Here is an 18689-nt window from a genome sequence, read left to right on the forward strand (position 1 = left end):
TATTAGCCTGAATCAACAAACAGTAAGCTTCTCTGAACAGTGACCAGTGATTGTAATATGCTGTTTTGTCTTTGTAATGAATGCAACGATGAATACAAGGATGAGACAGCCTATAGGGAGGAGATCAGAGAACTGGTGGTGTGTGGTGCCAGGACAACAACCTCTCCCTTAATGTGAGCAAGACAAAGGAGCTAATCGGGGACTACAGGAAAAGTCAGCTGAACAGGCCCCCATTAATATCGATGGGGCTGTAGTGGAGCGGGTTGAGAGTTTCAAGTTCCTTGGTGTCCATATTATCAACAAACTATCATGGTCCAAACACACCAAGACAGTCGTGATGACGGCACGTCAAAAACTTTCCCCCCTCAGGAGACTGAAAAGATTTGGCATGGGTCCCCAGATTGTCAAAAATGTTCTACAGCTGCACCATCGAGAGCATCTTGACCGGTTGCATTACCACCTGGTATGGTAACTGCTCAGCATCTGACCGTAAGGCACTACAGAGGGTAGTGCGTATGGCCCAGTACATCACTGGTGCCAAGCTTCCTGCCATCCAGGACTTATGTAATAGGCGGTGTCAGAGGAAAGCCCATAAAATTTGTCAGAGACTCCAATCACCCAAGTTATAGACTGTTTTCTCTGCTCCTGCACGGCAAGCGGTACCGGAGCGCCAAGTCTAGGACCAAAAGGCTCATTAACAACTTCTACCCCCAAGCCATAAGACTGCTGAACAATTAATCAAATGGCCACCGGTCAATTTACATTGACACCCCCCCCCCCATGCATTTGTTTTATACACTGCTGCTACTCACTGTTAATTATCTATGCATAGTTTCTTCACCCCTACAAATTACCTCAACTAACCTGTACCCCCGCACACTAACCTGTACCCCTGCACACTGACGGTACCGGTACCCCCTGTATATAGCCTTTATATTGTCATTTTATTGTGTTACTTTTTATAATTTTTTAATAAAATTGGGAAATATTTTCTTAACTCTTCTTGAACTACACTGTTGATTAAGGGCTTGAAAGTAAGCATTTCACGTTAAGGTCTACACTTGTTGTATTCGGTGCACGTGACAAATATGGTTTGATTCTATTTTTTTTGTATTTAATACAGCAGATGGGGCCACGGTGGAGAGCATCAGAAGCTTCAAGTTCTTCAGTGTGCACATTACTAAGGACCTGAAATGGTCCCTTCACACCGACAGCATGGCGCTACAGCGCCTACTTCAACCTCAGGAGGCTGAAGAAGTTTGGCCTCTAAGTCCCTCACAATTTTCTACAGATGCACCATTGAGAGCATTCTGTCAGGTTGTATCATCACATGGTATGGGAACTGGTAAAGCCCAACGCATCATCGGGGGCACACTGTCTGACCTCCAGGACTTCTACAGCACCCGGTGTCACAGGAAAGCCAAGAAAATCATCAAGGACCTCAGCCACCTGAGCCATGGTCTGTTCGACCCACTACCATCTAGAGATAGTACAGGTGCATCAAAGCTTGGACAGAGAGACTGACAAACAGCTTCTATCTCCAGACCATCAGACTGCTAAACAGTCATCACTAGTCAGTTTCCGCCCAGTACCCTGCCCTGAACCTTAGAGACTGTCACTAACCAGCTACTTACCTGGTACACTACACAGAACCTTAGAGACTGCTGCCCTATGAGCCATTGAACACTGGTCACGTAACAATGTTTACATACTGTTTTACCCACTTAATTTGTACTGTATATATACTGCAATGTGCTGTCATTACTCAAAACGTTTGAGGAAACCTGTTGCACTAAATATATCTGAGTACAGTTACTTAAAGCGATTTTTGTAGTCTTTACTCAAACCGATAGAGTCACTGTGACCCAGTAGGGGGTCCAGATTTGAGTTGTATAAGCTTGAAAAAAATACACCCCCACTAAGCCACACGTTCAATATAATTTCCCAGTGAGCCTTTTTGAGTCAATTGTCGAATTACCACCCATGCCTGTATTTGTTAGTGACGGAGAGATAGTTGTTGAATAATTAAAAATTCAGTCCTGTGGCCTTCAAGTGAGTTTCTAGGTGCATGTGATCATTATAATTTATGTGGTTTTGATAGTACATTACATATCCCATGAGTCCTTATTTTGAGGCCTAATACAGTGGACTGAAAATCATGGTTTACAGGCCACATCTGGCCTGCAAGTAGTGTTGCAAAATTCTGTTAACTTTCCCAAAAAATCCTGCTTGAGGCCTCCCGGGTGGCACAGTGGTCTAAGGCACTGCATCGAGGCGCTAGCTGTGCCACCAGAGACTCTGGGTTCGAGCCCAGCCTCTGTCGCAGCCGGCCGCGACCGGAAGGTCCATGGGGCGATGCACAATTGGCCTAGCGTCGTCCAGGGTTAGGGAGTGTTTGGCCGGTAGGGATATCCTTGTCTAATCGTAGGACTAGCGACTCCTGTGGCAGGCCGGGCGCAGTGCACAGTCGCCAGGTGCACGACCTGCAGTAGAACATGCTGAGAAATTTTTTTTATCATAACTTCAAAAAATAGAGTAGATGTGACTTCATCTTTAGGTTTGAGTCAGTACCACATAAACATTTTAAGTAATGCAAACTTCTCCTTGACTTGGTGGTCAACGTACTAGTAACATAAACATTTCGCTGCACACGCTATAGCATCTGCTAAACTGTGTACGTGACCAATAAACTTTGATTTGATTTCATGCAATCCTATTCTAGACTTCTTAGAATAGACTGAGGCGACCACTGACCAACTTTTGGTAAGCCGAACTGGAACTGCGGGATCACCAGTTCTGCATCTCTGAGCAGTGACAGGTGACAGAGAGAGATTTTAATATGTAAATCAATTTTCTTTGTAAATGATACTTATTTTCTTCGTAAATAATACTTAATGCAATGTATAATAATCATATTCTAGACTTCTGAGAATATACTTAACTGATCACTGGCCCTGTAAATAAAAGTGGCGTGGAATGCGAGCCGCCTAGAGTGCACTGGCATACAGTACCGTACACTCTCACAGCTCTGGGTAATCATGTGCCTGTCATATCATGTGCCAGTCTATTTTTTCATTCATAAACTTTTTGTATTAGGAAGATACATGTTTGTTTCTTGGGCTTCAGGAATGTGACCCCCAAAAAATATGTAACTGATTGAAAGTAAGAGGATATCGGTGAACAAATGCCGGATATTTGTTTATTTCCTTGAGTCAAGCTCCGCCCCTTTTTCCTGCCCTCCTTTACCGAGTGTTTGACGGTAGATTTAAGTTGTCTGTTTTTTGTTCTCACTGTTCCTTTTCACTGGTATAATTTGCATGAGGATTTGCATCCTAAAGGATTCGTAACAGTTTTTTTTTAACACATCTGTGTATCTGTTTAGGGATGACACTTGCTATGTTACTTTTAACACAACCACTGCATTGGCACAACATGATTTGTATTAATGTTTTGTGTCAATTCCTGCAATTAATGTGTTAAAAGCTGAATACACCCTAGATGTGTTAGATTATTGACCAATCACATTGCGGATCCGAAGTCTTTATGCATCTATGCTGCGGCCACACGCCCTCGCCCTCATGCTCTGAAAAGTGAAGTGACAACTGACAGCCAGCCAGCAGGCGGAATACGAAACAAGGTAGATTTACTCGTTATCTGAATGAGGTAACCATTTTAAGCCGGAGCGGACACAGCAACATTTTTGCCCTGATTTATAAAAAAATGTCTGAAGAAGTTAGGCACAATCTTACAATTATCATAATTCCCAGCATGCTCTACTGCAGGCTGATTATTTTTTTTTAATTTTGGGGGGGTAGATCAGCTTCAATATTGTAGCTTACATTTATGTTATTGTCTGCATCATGTCCAATATTTGTAAATATATACACGAATATAGTGCATTCAGAAACTATTCAGACCCCTAGGTTGTTACATTACAGCTTTACTCTAAAATTGATGAAATTGTTTTTCCCTCATCAGTCTACACACAATACCCCATAATGACAAAGCAAAAACAGGTTTTTAGAAATTGTTGCAAATTTATTCAAAATAAAAACATTTAATATCAAATTTACATACAGTTGAAGTCGGAAGTTTACATACACCTTAGCCAAATACATTAAACTCAGTTTTTCACAATTCCTGACCTTAAATCCTCATAAAAGTTCCCTGTCTTAGGTCAGTTAGGATCAGCTTTTTTTTCTTTCATCACATTCCCAGTGGGTCAGAAGTTTACATACACTCAATTAGTATTTGTTAGCATTGTCTTTAAATTGTTTAACTTGGGTCAAATGTTTCGGGTAGCCTTCCACAAGCTTCCCACAATAAGTTGGGTGAACTTTGGCCCATTCCTCCTGACAGAGCTGGTGTAACTGAGTCAGGTTTGTAGGCCTCCTTGCTCGCACACTTTTTCAGTTCTACCCACAAATTTTCTATAGGATTGAGGTCAGGGCTTTGTGATGGCCACTCCAATACCTTGACTTTGTTGTCCTTAAGCACTTTTGCCACAACTTTGGAAGTATGCTTGGGGTCATTGTCCGCTTGGAAGACCCATTTGTGACCAAGCTTTAAAACTTTAAAACTTTAAAGCTGATGTCTTGATGTTGCTTCAATATTTGCACATTTTCCTCCTCATGAGGAATCTATTTTTTGCCATCTATTTTGTGAAGTGCACCTGTCCCTCCTGCAGCAAAGCACCCCCACAACATGATGCTGCCACCCCCTGTGCTTCATGGTTGGGTTGGTGTTCTTCGGCTTGCAAGCCTCCCCCTTTTCCTCCAAACATAACAAGCGGTACCGGAGTGCCAGGTCTAGGACAACAGTTTTTACCCCCAAGCCATAAGACTTCTGAACAGGTAACCAAATGGCTACCCGGACTATTTGCATTGTGTGCCTCTCCCCCCCCCCCCCCCCCCCCCCCCCAACCCCTCTTTTATGCTGCTGCTACTCTGTTTATCATATATGCATAGTCACTAACTATACATTAATGTCCATACTACCTCAATTGGCCCAACCAACCAGTGCTCCCGCACATTGGCTAACCGGGCTATCTGCATTGTGTCCCACCACCACCCACCAACCCCTCTTTGACACTACTGCTCCACTGTTCATCATATATGCATAGTCACTTTAACCATATCAACATGTACATACTACCTCAATCAGCTCGACTAACCGGCGTCTGTATGTAGCCTCGCTACTGTATATAGGCTCGCTACTGGTATTTTTCAATGTCTTTTTACTGTTTTTATTTCTTTACTTACCTATTGTTCACTTAATACCTTTTTTGCACTATTGGTTTGAGCCTGTAAGTGAGCATTTCACTAAGTCTACACCTGTTGTACTCTGGGCACGTGACAAATAAACTTTGCTTTGATTTGGTTGTGATGGCCAAACATTTTTTTATGTTGGTTTCATTAGACCAGAGGACATTTCTCCAAAAAGTACAATCTTTGTCCACATCTGCAGTTGCAAACCGTAGTCTGGACTTTTTATGGAGATTTTGGAGCAGTGGCTTTTTCCTTGCTGAGTGGCCTTTCAGGTTATTTCGATATAGGACTTGTTTTACTGTGGATATAGATACTTTTGTACCTGTTTCCTCAAGCATCTTCACAAGGTCATTTGCCGTTCTGGGATTGATTTGCACTTTTCGCACCAGAATACGTTAATCTCTAGACCGAACACGTCTCCTTTCTGAGTGGTATGGCGGCTACGTGGTCCTATGGTGTTTATACTTGTGTACTATTGTTTGTACAGATGAACATGGTACCTTCAGGTGTTTGGAAATTGCTCCCAAGGATGAACCAGACCAGTGGATGTCTTAAAAAAAAAGGTATTGGCTGACTACTTTTGATTTTCCCATGATGCAAAGAGGCACTGAGTTTAAAGGTAGGCCTTGAAATATATCCACAGGTACACCTCCAATTGACTCAAATTATGTCAATTAGCTTATCAGAAGCTTCTAAAGCCATGACATCATTTTCTGGAATTTCCAAGCTGTTTGAAGGCACAGTCAACTTAGTGTGTGTAAACTTCTGACCCACTGGAATTGTGATAGTGAAATAATCTGTCTGTAAACAATTGTTGGAAAAATTACTTGTCACGCACAAAGTAGATGTCCTAGCTGACTTGCCAAAACTATAGTTAACAAGACATTTCTGTAAGTATTCAGAATCTTTACTCATTACTTTTGTTGAAGCACCTTTGAAGCACCTCAAGTCATCGTGGGTATGACGCTACTAGCGTGGCACACCTGTATTTGGGCAGTTTTTCCCCATTCATCTCTGCAGATCCTCTAGCTCTGCAGATCCTCTAGCTCTACAGCTATTTTCAGGTCTCCAAGTCCGTGCTTGGGCTACTCAAGGACATTCAGAGACTTTTCCTGAAGCCACTCCTGCGTTTTATTGGCTGTGTGCTTAGGGTCGTTGTGCTGTTGGAAGGTGAACCTTCACCCCAGTCTGAGGTCCTGAGCACTCTGAAGCAGGATTTAATTAAGGGTCTCTCTGTTCTTTGCGCCATTCATCATTCCCTAAATCCTGACTATGGCGTGGGATTTGAAGCATGGTAAGAAAGAATTCCTTCACAACATTTTCAGGAACTTCGCCATATTTTTCTTGGATTCCATTAAGTACCAGGTTTAATTTCATAGAACTGGTCTGTATATCAAGTAAGGCTTCTCTCAGAAAGATATTCTCTTTAAGTTCATTAATGTCCATTTCAATCTTATTGACTGTCCCTTTTAGCTTGTTTGTTTCTTTTGAGGTTCGCCTTCGAATTCCTTTATCTTTACTGACTAATTCAAGTATGCCCAGTTTGTTATTTATCAATTTTAACATATCATTTTCCACCCTTACCATTCCTAGTGGTGAAAAGCATAAATGATCTGTGTTTGTTGAGGCATTGTTTTTTCTTTTGGAGATTGGTTCTCCTTGTTTACGCTCCGTCATGTTGGGTGTTGCTTGTTTTCAGTCCGTTCTCCTGTATCAAAGGTACGACATTGTCTGAGTTGGTTATCTAGCTATCACTAACGTGTATGCAATCTTTCAACAATATTTTCCATGTACACAATTTGTTTCATTTAAGATTTTGCATATGGAGCACTGAATTAAAGATCCCGAACAGTCATTCTGATCCCCATGTAAAATAGGCTTTTGAGTGACTAAAATATCACCCATAATGTTTTTGGAGGGATAGAAATGCAAACAAATTGGCATCACGCGATGACATGGTGCGTGCTCCTCCCACTACGACTTGGGAAACCATGCAGTTTTATTAGACTACAGATGAAATAAGTTATGCTGAACTTCACAGGATGGTGAAAGTGCACGGTATGAGCTTGATAATCCTTTCCAATAAATGTTGAGGGTTTTATTGTGGTGACCGGCTAATTGATGCTTGACTACTGTTTTGAAAAATGTACATATCCTCTCCAGGCTAGGGGGTGGTATTTTCACGTCCGGATGAAAAAGCATACCCAAAGTAAACTGCCTGCTACTCAGGCCCAGAAGCTAGGATATGCATATGATTAGTAGATTTTGATAGAAAAAACACTAAAGTTTCTAAAACTGTTTGAATGATGTCAGAGTATAACACAACTTGGTCGGCAGGCGAAACCCAGAGGACAAACCATCCAGGATTATTTTTTTGAGGTCACTATTTTCAATGGGTTTTCTATGTGGATCTAGATTTCTAAGGTACTTGCTTGCAGTTCCTATTGCTTCCACTGGATGTCAACAGTCTTTAGAAATTGGTTGAGGTTTTTCCTTTGAGAAATGAAGAAGGGCTCTTGCGAGGGTCGAGTCTAGTGTACTGATGTGGTTGGGGCGCATGACCTGAAAGCTCGCTCCACTTAGTTTTTATCCGCTATTGAACGCAGTTTATCCCGTCTTAAATTAACTTATTTACTTACTTACTTATAACTTATTTTGTTCCATGCTGGCTGAAGACCTAGCTAGCCCGTAACTATCTAACACCAGACAAAGATCAAAGGGAAGATGCGAGTGTTTTCCATATATGAATAGCGTAAACATTTTATTTGCTGACACCCACAGTCAAATTTTGGCACTGGTAGAGTAGCTATATAAACCATGCCCCCCAAACATGGCTTCTCAGATGTTGGTTACAAGGCGGTACTTATTTAAATGAGATAATATCATGTTACCATTGGTGTATTAAAATGAGAGGGTGATGTCACCCTATCCCCTTAAAAATCCTGCCTCCTGAATGCAAGTGTTTGACATGGGGGAGGGGACTAGTAACTTTATGATCAAACTTTATCAATGTAGAAGAAAAAAAATCATACTTCGGTCATCAAAAGGTCAAAGTTCGCCTCCCTAAAATATAATCCAAATATCATCAAATTTCATGAAGATGTTCATGAAATTGGATGATATTTTATGGAGGCGAACTTCGACCTTTTGAAACTACGTTATGCTACTGCTAGTAGGCTGCTTTTGGTAAGCAAAACTGGCACTGTGGGATGAACCAAGCCTGGCGTGGAATGCAAGTTGCCTAGTGGGCCACTTTTGGTAAGCAGAACTGGCTGATATACAAATTCTCTGAGAACTTCGACATTTCAGCCCTTTTAGAGCAAGCCAATCTAGATTTAGACTGAATCAAAAGCCCTGGGAGAATTATAGATTTTTTCACAGGGTGATAAAAAGCATACCCACAGTCAACAGAAGTACTACAGTCACCGGTGCGGTAAACTCTGTACCCTGAAGTTTCACTGTAATGCCACACGAACGTCCATCACACGAAAAACGTTACAAAACCATTTACAGCTCAAATTCCTCTGGATCATCTAGTTCTCTGTTCACTCACAGCTGAAGGTGTCTATAATTGTAATGTTACCACTTGGGATGGGCCACTCAACAGGGCTACTAAGATGAGGGCTGTCTTTTGGGAATGTCCCAGAAGCAGGGCTGTGCACCGGGAGATTCCCACAGAGTACTAGGGCAATTCCCAAAACCATTTGGAAGAAGCCAGGAACTTTTCTCTTCTTTCTTGTGATTTATTGCTTTGCTCCAACTGTTAGCGAAAATAGATTAACCACAATTCCTGCAGAACTCAACATCGAAATCACAATGGATTTCCGGAAGAAACACAGTAGTAACTAAGATCCAAAATTGACTGTTATTTTAGTGTTATGCCATTGTAATAAATGGTCAAAAGTGAATAGCAAAATTATGTATAACAGACACATGCATCTCGAAATGGAACGCTTCACTGTTTCACTTGGGACGTTTTACTTTACTCTCAACAGGGCAATCATTTGGCCTCAGAAGATTCAGAAGATTGAAATCAAATGGAATAAATGTTGTAACCAGAAAGACTCAAAGACACATGAAATATATAATTTAATATGACCACACATTTCTCAAGATCAGTACAAAGAAGAAAAGAGACAGAGATGATGCTTGACGAGCTTAGTCACCTGTGAGTGATAAACAGCTGTTAGACTCTACTGGCACTCTGCTGAACCTTTCAAACTGAACCTCCAGTCCAGACGCCATCCATGCCTGGAGGTAAGGAACCAGTGCCAGACCAGAATTTCAACCAGAAAAACATACTTATGTAAGGGCTTATAGTGCACTACTTTTGAACAAAGCCCTATGTAGGGAATATGGTGTCATTTCGGACACAACCACAGCTTGACACTGGATAGTTTCACCATCAGAAACGACTGCACTGCCATGTTTTATTATTTGAATTTAATGTCAGTTTGAACAACCTTGTTGTTAGGCTGTGTGCATGAGCAGCTGCCAAATGGATGACAAAGTGGCATAGGAACACATTTTAAATAATCTCTGTATGTACACATTTATGGTAATCTCGGGAGATGGGAAATATACTTGTTTATGTCAGTAATAAAGCTATTGACCATGCAACAATCCCCACCAGTACCTTTTTAAAACACATATATACACACAGCTCAGACTAACCTGCGAACAAAAACAGATGGCAAATATGTACAATTAAAAAAAAAAAAGTTAAAAAAAAATAGCAATATCTCTTATCCTGCAAGAACATATTTCTATCTAATTTATTTTACAGCTTAAATTGTACCATTAGTCCAGCACGTTTTAAGAAGTGTACAGATAGCATGGGGGAGGAAACAAAGCAACACAACATATAGTCTGAGACAGTTACTATCTATAGATCCATACTACAAGGTAATGGAGAGCATTTAAATATGCCTGTATGGAAATTTATATTAGCTGTAAAAAATATACTCAAAACATTGATATACATTTGTTAAATACTGGTCATTCTGAATCCCTGGATTGCTGAAAACTTGCTTCTATGTATTTAGGTAGCGGACTCCCATAGCCCTCGCTGTAGCCCTTTTCAAACTAACTGTTTCTATGAAACATGGGAACTGCTGTTCTTCAGGCAGTACATAAGTACATAAGTTTACCACATTTGGCTTTTGCTCTTTAAACCCGCAAGTGATCACTGTCTGTTTCTAGATCACGTAGGAGGTTGGGGAGAAGGTAATGAAAGAAAAACAGACAGCAATATCATATACACTTATTTTTTCAAATACATAAAACAATTTTTCTATCCCTCTTTAATTTGCTTCAGATTAGCTACTCTGCATGTTCTAGCAAGTAGAGAGACACTTATCACCCGTATTTCCTCATTTATATGTGTATATCCATCGTATTCAAGCAGCTATGTCTGTGACTTTGTACATGATAGGGTCTGTGGGTCTATCCCAGGCTCCATCTGCCCATTCGACAGAGCCCAGCAGGGGTGTCCTCGTGCCCCAGGAGGAGGGGGGGGTTCAGTGGGCTAGCCGCTAGCTGGTGGCTTTCCTCCCAGTCCATAGCCAGCCATACCGCGTGTACCATATACTGTACCTAAACGTCATCTTCTATACAATAAAGCCTGCCTCACAAGTGCATTGTTGTACATCATAATCGTACCTCAATAGAAAAGCTGTCCCCTGCCTTAAAGTCCAACCTTCACACAAATAAGGCACTGTTTACACCCCTGGGGGTCAATGGGTTCTTCTAATAAGAAGAGAGGCAAAAACAAACACACAACCGGACAGGAACATAGTCAACAAAAACAAAACATTAATGAAACATCACGGAATGTATTGCGGGTAGGTGCTAAATGAGGTGTCCAGCCAATCACACACCAGAGTTCTAAACACCAGGAACACACAATACTGTTGGTGCACACGCCACTGTGTCGTCATGGATTCACCGCGGCAACCCTGGGGCCAATTCCTGAACCCCAACAACTCGAGTCTTGAGCTCCTAGAATAGTTAATCCCCCCCCCCCCCCCAATTGGGGGCACGCGTTTGAGTCAGTAGCCTGTTGAGCTGTATGTGTGTTGAGTCAGTAGCCGACGTTGAGCTTGTTCTTGTTGAGTTCTCTCTCCAGGTTGCCTATAAGCGTGTCGATGCTCTCCTGCAGGTCTCGCAGGTTGACCTTGTTGCTGAGCACGGGGCTGATGTCCTGGATCTTCATGTAGGCCTGGTACGTGTGCTCTTTGGGGAGGTGGAGGGGCAGGATGCGCTTATCATCATCATCATCATCATCACACACCCTGTTGTCTGACGGCTGACCACCACTGGAGCCATCACGCTCCTCCACTCTCCTCTCTGCTTCCCTCTCCTCTGCTTCCCTCTCCTCTGCTTCCCTCTCCTCTTTCTCCACTTCTACAGGTCCTTCCATCACCTCCTCGGGTAATGAGGGCTCCTGTTCGGCTGTGGCTGGCTCTGCCTGTCCCCTGTCCAGTAACCATTCCTGTCTCTGCTCCTCTCCTCCTTCCTGTCCCTTGTCCTCTACCCCCTCTAGTTCCTCTTCAGTGACCTCCATATCCTCAGAAGGAACATCAGCATAGTCATTTTCCTCCCAGGACCGAGGAGGGGGGAAGTAGCTCTGTCCACAGCGGCTCCAGTCCCCGGCGTAACGGTTGCTAGGGCTGTCCAGACGGCCCGGCCTGGGCCGCAGCACCCCGGCCATCTCTGCATCGCTCAAGGTCAGCACCTGGGGGCGCTCCTTCCTCCGACGCAGGGGGGGAACGGCCAGCTGGTCGGCTGGGCCGGGGGGCCCTGGGATGGGGGACGAGGTCTTGTCACGTGGGTCCATCACTGGAAGGAGAGATAGAAAGAGTAAACAGGAAGCTATTCAGTCAGTGACAATTCCTGGTGTATGGCACATGCACTTCAAGCATTGTTGGTGTAAACCAATTACTCAAATCCAATATTCTTATTTAAAATGTTTATTTAAAAATAAATCTGAATGACCCCTTTTTCGCCCCAATTTCGTGGTTACAGTCTTGTCTCATCGCTGCAACTCCCATACGGACTCAGGAGAGGCGAAGGTTGAGAGCCGTGCGTCCCCCGAAACGCGACCCAACCAAGCTTCTTAACCCAGAAGCCAGCCACACCAATGTGTCCGAGAAAACACCTGGCGACCGTGTCAATGTGCATGCGCTCGGTCCGTCACAGGAGTTGCTAGAGCTCAATGGGACAAGAACATCCCTGCCAGCCGAACCCTCACCTAACGATGCTGGGCCAATTGTGCGCCACCCCATTGGTCTCAAGGTCGAGCCCAGCTGAGACAGAGCTCGAACCAGGATCTCTAGTGGCACAGTTAGCACTGCGATGTAGTGCCTTAGACCACTGCGCCACTCGGGAGGCCCTCAATTGAAATGTTTTAAGCACACTGTACACACAAGGTCCTCATGGAGTTAAATTCAGGATCTAAAAGTGGTATTTCCGACATGCTAAATCCACTCCAACACACTCTACTACTTTTTAACTTAGTCTTCAAATATTAGGTACAAATCACATCTAACTCAACACACATCCCTGCTTTGGGGTGAAGAAGGAGGAGGGTGGGATCACATGATATGAGCATGTCTGATCTAATGAGAAGAACACTGAGCACTCCAACCACCACTTCCCAGTTACCTGTCCTCCTGTCGGTCTCTCTGTGTACCTAGTACACTGTGTCCCGACAGTACATCTTTAGATACCTCCTACAGTCAGTGGCGGAATAAAACAAAAAACAAACAAAAAAAAATTTCAGAGGTAAAACAGACAATGTCCACTCACTGCAACAAGAGCAACCTGTCAGTCAGACAGTTTACAGGAAAACACCTTTGCATTTGACTTGACTTTTACATCTCCTTTATGCTGGAGGAGGAAGAAAGTAAAGTACTCAAATCCCACAGTGGTACAGTAGAGCCAACCGTTGGTTCTGATATCATACTGTATGAATAATACTTTTAAATCATTGCAAACCCATTGAGGAAATAACCCTGAACTCCTCTCCACCCCATCCTGCCACACACCTTCCTGGAAACTTCCACATCCAGGGCTGCTCCCACTGTACTGGGATCAGTTAAAAATATCCAATGATCTCTCTCTGGCCACAAAATAAACACCACAGCATGCACCAAAGCCAATGAGTCACACGCACATTTTCACCTCCTCATGAAATACACCAAATTCCAAGGCCCGACAATCACATACAGTAATACACATATCAGCCCACACACACGCACACACTGGCAACCTGTCATTCAGGGCAGGTGGCGCAGGTCATTGACAACAAATAAAATGAGGTCAAATCAGGTTATATCTACAGTAGCTTTGATTGGACTGATCATGTCAACCTGTTTTGAGCCCCACCTTTTAAGCTAAGGTGTGGCGTCTGTTTCACATGTTATTTTGAAATTAACACATGTCACATCAGTTTGCAAGCAATGCAATTTAAAAAAAGAATCATTGAGTTAATTAAGCTGCATACAAAATTGGTCTCTTTTTTTGCTTTCTTGAGTAAGGCAGCTCCAAAATGCAGGTGTTTCAGCCTACCGGTTTCTGTGGTGGAGGGGCAGCCAGCGGAAAATACGGAGCGTAGGGGTTGGTAACGTTCTCTAGCTGCACGATGATTGGGTAATGTTCTCTAGTTGCACCGTGATTGGCTCAGTGTTCTGTCACTCATGGGGATACTACCTCACCGCCAAATCTAAGGGTAGAGCTTGAAAATTCAAGCCCTTTGGGTGCTGCCATAGAGTTACATAAGAAGCGCCCATCCAAGAAGGCTCAAGGTCATTGACAACAGGTAAAATGATGTCAAATCACGTTATGTCTACAGTAGCTTTGATTGGACTGATCATGTCAACATCATACTTTCAAAATCTTAGCTTGTAAGCTAGCAGTCATCATCATTTATCAAGTTGATAATCTACTGCTAAATGGTTTTTAATCCTTGTCATATGAAGATGAAGAATTAAGAGAAATTATAAATAAAACGTATCGGTGCTCATCGGCCATTGGACATAAACATTACACAACAAGTTGGAAATCATACCCCTGTAGAGATACTGGGGTGCAAAGGAGCGAAAAAATAACAGTATGGGGATGAGGTAGTTGGATGGGCAGTTTACAGATGGGCTATGTACAGGTGCAGTGATCTGTGAGCTGCTCTGACAGCTGGTGCTTAAAGTTAGAGGGGGATATATGAGTCTCCAGTTTCAGTGATTTTTGCAATTGGTTCCAGTCATTGGCAGCAGAGAACTGGAAGGAAAGGCAGCCAAAGGAGGAATTGGCTTTGGGGGAGAACAGTGAAATATATCTGCTGGAGCACATGCTGCAGGTGGGTGCTGCTATGGTGACCAGTGAGCTGAGATAAGGCGGGGCTTTACCTAGCAAAGACTTATAGATGACCTGGAGCCAGCAGGTTTGGCGACCAATATGAAGCGAGGGCCAGCCAACGAGAGCAGTGGTGGGTAGTATATGGGGCTTTGGTAACAAAACAGATGGCACTGTGATAGACTGCATCCAATTTGCTGAGCAGAGTGTTGGAGGCTATTTTGTAAATGACATCACCGAAGTCAAGGATCGCTAGGATAGTCAGTTTTACGAGGGTATGTTTGGCAGCATGAGTGAAGGGTGCTATGTTGCGAAATAGTAAGCCAATTCTAGATTTAATTTTTGGATTGGAGATGCTTAATGTGAGTGGAAGTAGAGTTTACAATCTAACCAGACACCTAGATATTTGTAGTTGTCCACATATTCTAAGTCAGTTCCGTCCAGAGTAGTGATGCTGGACGGTCGGGCAGGTGCGGGCAGCGATCGGTTGAAGAGCATGCACTTAGTTTTACTTGCATTTAAGAGCAGTTGGAGGCCACGGAAGGAGAGTTGTATGGTATTGAAGTTAATCTGGAGGTTAGTTAACACAGTGTCCAAATAAGGGCCAGAAGTATACAAACTGGTGTCGTCTGCGTAGAGTTGTATCAGAAAATCACCAGCAGCAAGAGCGACATCATTGATGTATACAGAGAAAAGAGTCAGCCCAAGAATTGAACCCTGTGGCACCCCCATAGAGACTCCCAGAGGTCCGGACATCAGGCCCTCCGATTTGACACACTGAACTCTATCAGAGAAGTAGTTGGTGAGCCAGGCGAGGCAGTCATTTGAGAAACCAAGGCTGTTGAGTCTGCCGATAAGAATGTGGTGATTGACAGTCGAAAGCCTTTGCCAGGTCGATGAATACAGCTGCACAGTAATGTCTCTTATCGATGGAGGTTATGATATCGTTCAGGACCTTGAACGTGGCTGAGGTGCACCAATGACCAGCTTGGAAACCAGATTACATAGCGGAGAAGGTACGGCGGGAATCTAAATGGTTGGTGATCCGTTTGTTAACTTAGCTTTCGAAGACCTTAGCTGGGAGGAGCTCTACAGGTGCTCTACAGGATGCAAATTTCTGTTTGAAAAAGCTAGCCTTTGCTTTTCTAACTTCGTTGTAAAGTTGCATATCGCGGGGCTATTCCATGCTAATGCAATACACCAAAGGATGTTTTTGTGCTGGTCAAGGGCAGTCAGGTCTGGAGTGAAGCAAGGTCTATATCTGTTCCTGGTTCTACATTTTTGAATGGGCATGCTTATTTAAGATGGTGAGGAAAGCACTTTTAAAGAATAACCAGGCATCCTCTATTGACGGAATGAGGTCAATATCCTTCCAGGATACCCGGGCCAGGTCGTTTAGAAAGGACTGCTTGCTGAAGAGTTTTAGGGAGCGTTTGACAGTGATGAGGGGTGGTCGTTTGACCGCAGACCTATTACGGATGCAGGCAATGAGGCAGTGATCGCTGAGATCCTGGTTGAAGACAGCAGAGGTATTTGGAGGGCAGGTTGGTTAGGATGATATCTATGAGGGTGCCCGTGTTTACGGATTTGGGGTTGTACCTGGTAGGTTCATTGATAATTTGTGTGAGATTGATGGCATCTAGCTTAGATGGTAGGACGGCCGCAGTGTTAAGCATGCCCCAGTTTAGGTCACCTAACAGTATGAGCTCTGACGATAGATGGGGGGGAATCAATTCACATATGGTGTCCAGGGCACAGCTGGGGGCAGAAGGTGGTCTATAGCAAGTGGCAACGGTGAGAGACTTGTCTCTGGAAAGGTGAATATTTAAAAGTAGAAGCTCAAATCGTTTTGGCACAGACCTGGATAGTATGACAGGGAGATATGTATACCGTAGCTAAGAAAGTAATACTAAGTGTATGTTGTGTAGTAAGTTGTTAATAGCCCATGTGCCTCACCCTAATAATTTGGTCCCTTTTCCCCCTCTTAATTTTGAATACTGTTCTGACTTGGTGGTACCCATGTAGCCTCGCCTGTTTTAGAGAAATGTAATCAAATACTATAAGGGCTTTCATTGTCTGCTTATACGCCCCCTTTATTTATCATATGGTTCTGACTTGGTGTACAGGGAGAATACTGTAAGAACGACCCATGTTCAGAATTACATTTCAAAAGTGCTGAACAAATACTTACAGTGGGGAGAACAAGTATTTGATAACCTGCTGATTTTGCAGGTTTTCCTACTTACAAAGCATGTAGAGGTCTGTAATTCTTATCATAGGTACACTTCAACTGTGAGAGGCAGAATTAAAATAAAATCCAGAAATTCACATTGTATGATTTTTAAGTAATTAATTTGCATTTTATTGCATGACATAAGTATTTGATCACCTACCAACCAGTAAGAATTCCGGCTCTCACAGTCCTGTTAGTTTTTCTTTAAGAAGCCCTCCTGTTCTTCACTCATTATCTGTATTAACTGCACCTATTTGAACTTGTTACCTGTATAAAAGACACCTGTCCACACACTCAATCAAACAGACTCCAACCTCTCCACAATGACCAAGACCAGAGAGCTGTGTAAGGACATCAGCGATAAAATTGTAGACCTGCACAAGACTGGGATGGGCTACAGGACAATAGGCAAGCAGCTTGGTGAGAAGGCAACAACTGTTGGCGCAATTATTAGAAAATGGAAGAAGTTCAAGATTACCCTCGTTCTGGGGCTCCATGGAAGATCTCACCTCGTGGGGCATCAATGATTATGAGGAAGGTGAGGGATCAGCCCAGAACTACACGGCAGGACCTGGTCAATGACCTGAAGAGAGCTGGGACCACAGTCAAAGAAAACCATTAGTAACACACTACGCCGTCATGGATTAAAATCCTGCAGCGCACGCAAGGTCCCCCTGCTCAAGCCAGCACATGTCCAGGCCTGTCTGAAGTTTGCCAATGACCATCTGGATGATCCAGAGGAGGAATGGGAGAAGGTCATGTGGTCTGATGAGACAAAAATAGAGCTTTTTGGTCTAAACTCCACTCGCCATGTTTGGAGGAAGAAGGATGAGTATAACACCAAGAACACCATCCCAACCGTGAAGCATGGAGGTGGAAACATCATTCTTTGGGGATGCTTTTCTGCAAAGGGGACAGGACGACTGCACCGTATTGAGGGGAGGATGGATGGGGCCATGTATCGCGAGATAATGGCCAACAACCTCCTTCCCTCAGTAAGAGCATTGAAGATGGGTCGTGGCTGGGTCTTCCAGCGTGACAATGATCCGAAACACACAGCCAGGGCAACTAAGGAGTGGCTCCGTAAGAAGCATCTAAAGGTCCTGGAGTGACCTAGCCAGTCTCCAGACCTGAACCCAATAGAAAATCTTTGGAGGGAGCTGAAAGCCCCGAAATCTGAAGGATCTGGAGAAGGTCTGTTTGGAGGAGTGGCCCAAAATCCCTGCTGCAGTGTGTGCAAACCTGGTCAAGAACTACAGGAAATGCATGATCTCTAATTGCAAACAAAGGTTTCTGTACCAAATATTAAGTTCTGCTTTTCTGATGTATCAAATACTTATGTCATGCAATAAAAAGCAAATTAATTACTTAAAAATCATACGTGATTTTCTGGATTTTTGTTTTAGATTCCGTCTCTCACAGTTGAAGTGTACCTATGATAAAAATGACAGACCTCTACATGCTTTGTAAGTAGGAAACACTGACGATTTTGCAGGTTATCAAATACTTGTTCTCCCCATTGTATATTGACTACGTCTGTCCTAGCTTGCTCATTTATGTCTAAAACGAAATGATGGATTGCCTCTTATCAGCTCTTCGTCCCCTTATGCCATAATTTGTACATCTCAATTGTCAATAGAAACCACATTGGTTTAAGCAAGTCAGCCATATAAGCTATGTTTTTTTAAAGGCAGTAAATGAGGCTGAATTAACTGTTTCGCTGCCAGACAAGGCTCAGCAGATAGCCAGGTGTAGCAGTGGTAAGGTGTTGGGACTGCTGTTGGGAAAGCTTTATGTAGGCCCTAACAATTTGTGGGCACCGTTTGTCACCGTCATAG

At 43.3% G+C, this 18689-nt stretch overlaps 1 protein-coding gene across 4 annotated transcripts in view; it reads right to left on the bottom strand.

Annotated features, from left to right (window-relative positions):
- Nucleotides 1-9339: 9339 nt before the first annotated feature.
- LOC110521786 (rho GTPase-activating protein SYDE2) overlaps nucleotides 9340-18689 on the bottom strand; it is a 74239-nt gene continuing 64889 nt past the window's right edge. For all 4 annotated transcript variants that reach the window (XM_036968810.2, XM_021599651.3, XM_090231953.1 and 1 more), the window contains exon 7: nucleotides 9340-12107. In XM_036968810.2, the coding sequence (XP_036824705.2) occupies nucleotides 11350-12107 (758 nt within the window). In that variant the 3' untranslated portion in view covers nucleotides 9340-11349. The remainder of the gene's footprint in view (nucleotides 12108-18689) is intronic.

This window comes from Oncorhynchus mykiss, chromosome 4 (genome assembly GCF_057628025.1).
Source record: "Oncorhynchus mykiss isolate SJ-2025 chromosome 4, ASM5762802v1, whole genome shotgun sequence".
Classification (NCBI taxonomy): Eukaryota; Metazoa; Chordata; class Actinopteri; order Salmoniformes; family Salmonidae; genus Oncorhynchus; species Oncorhynchus mykiss.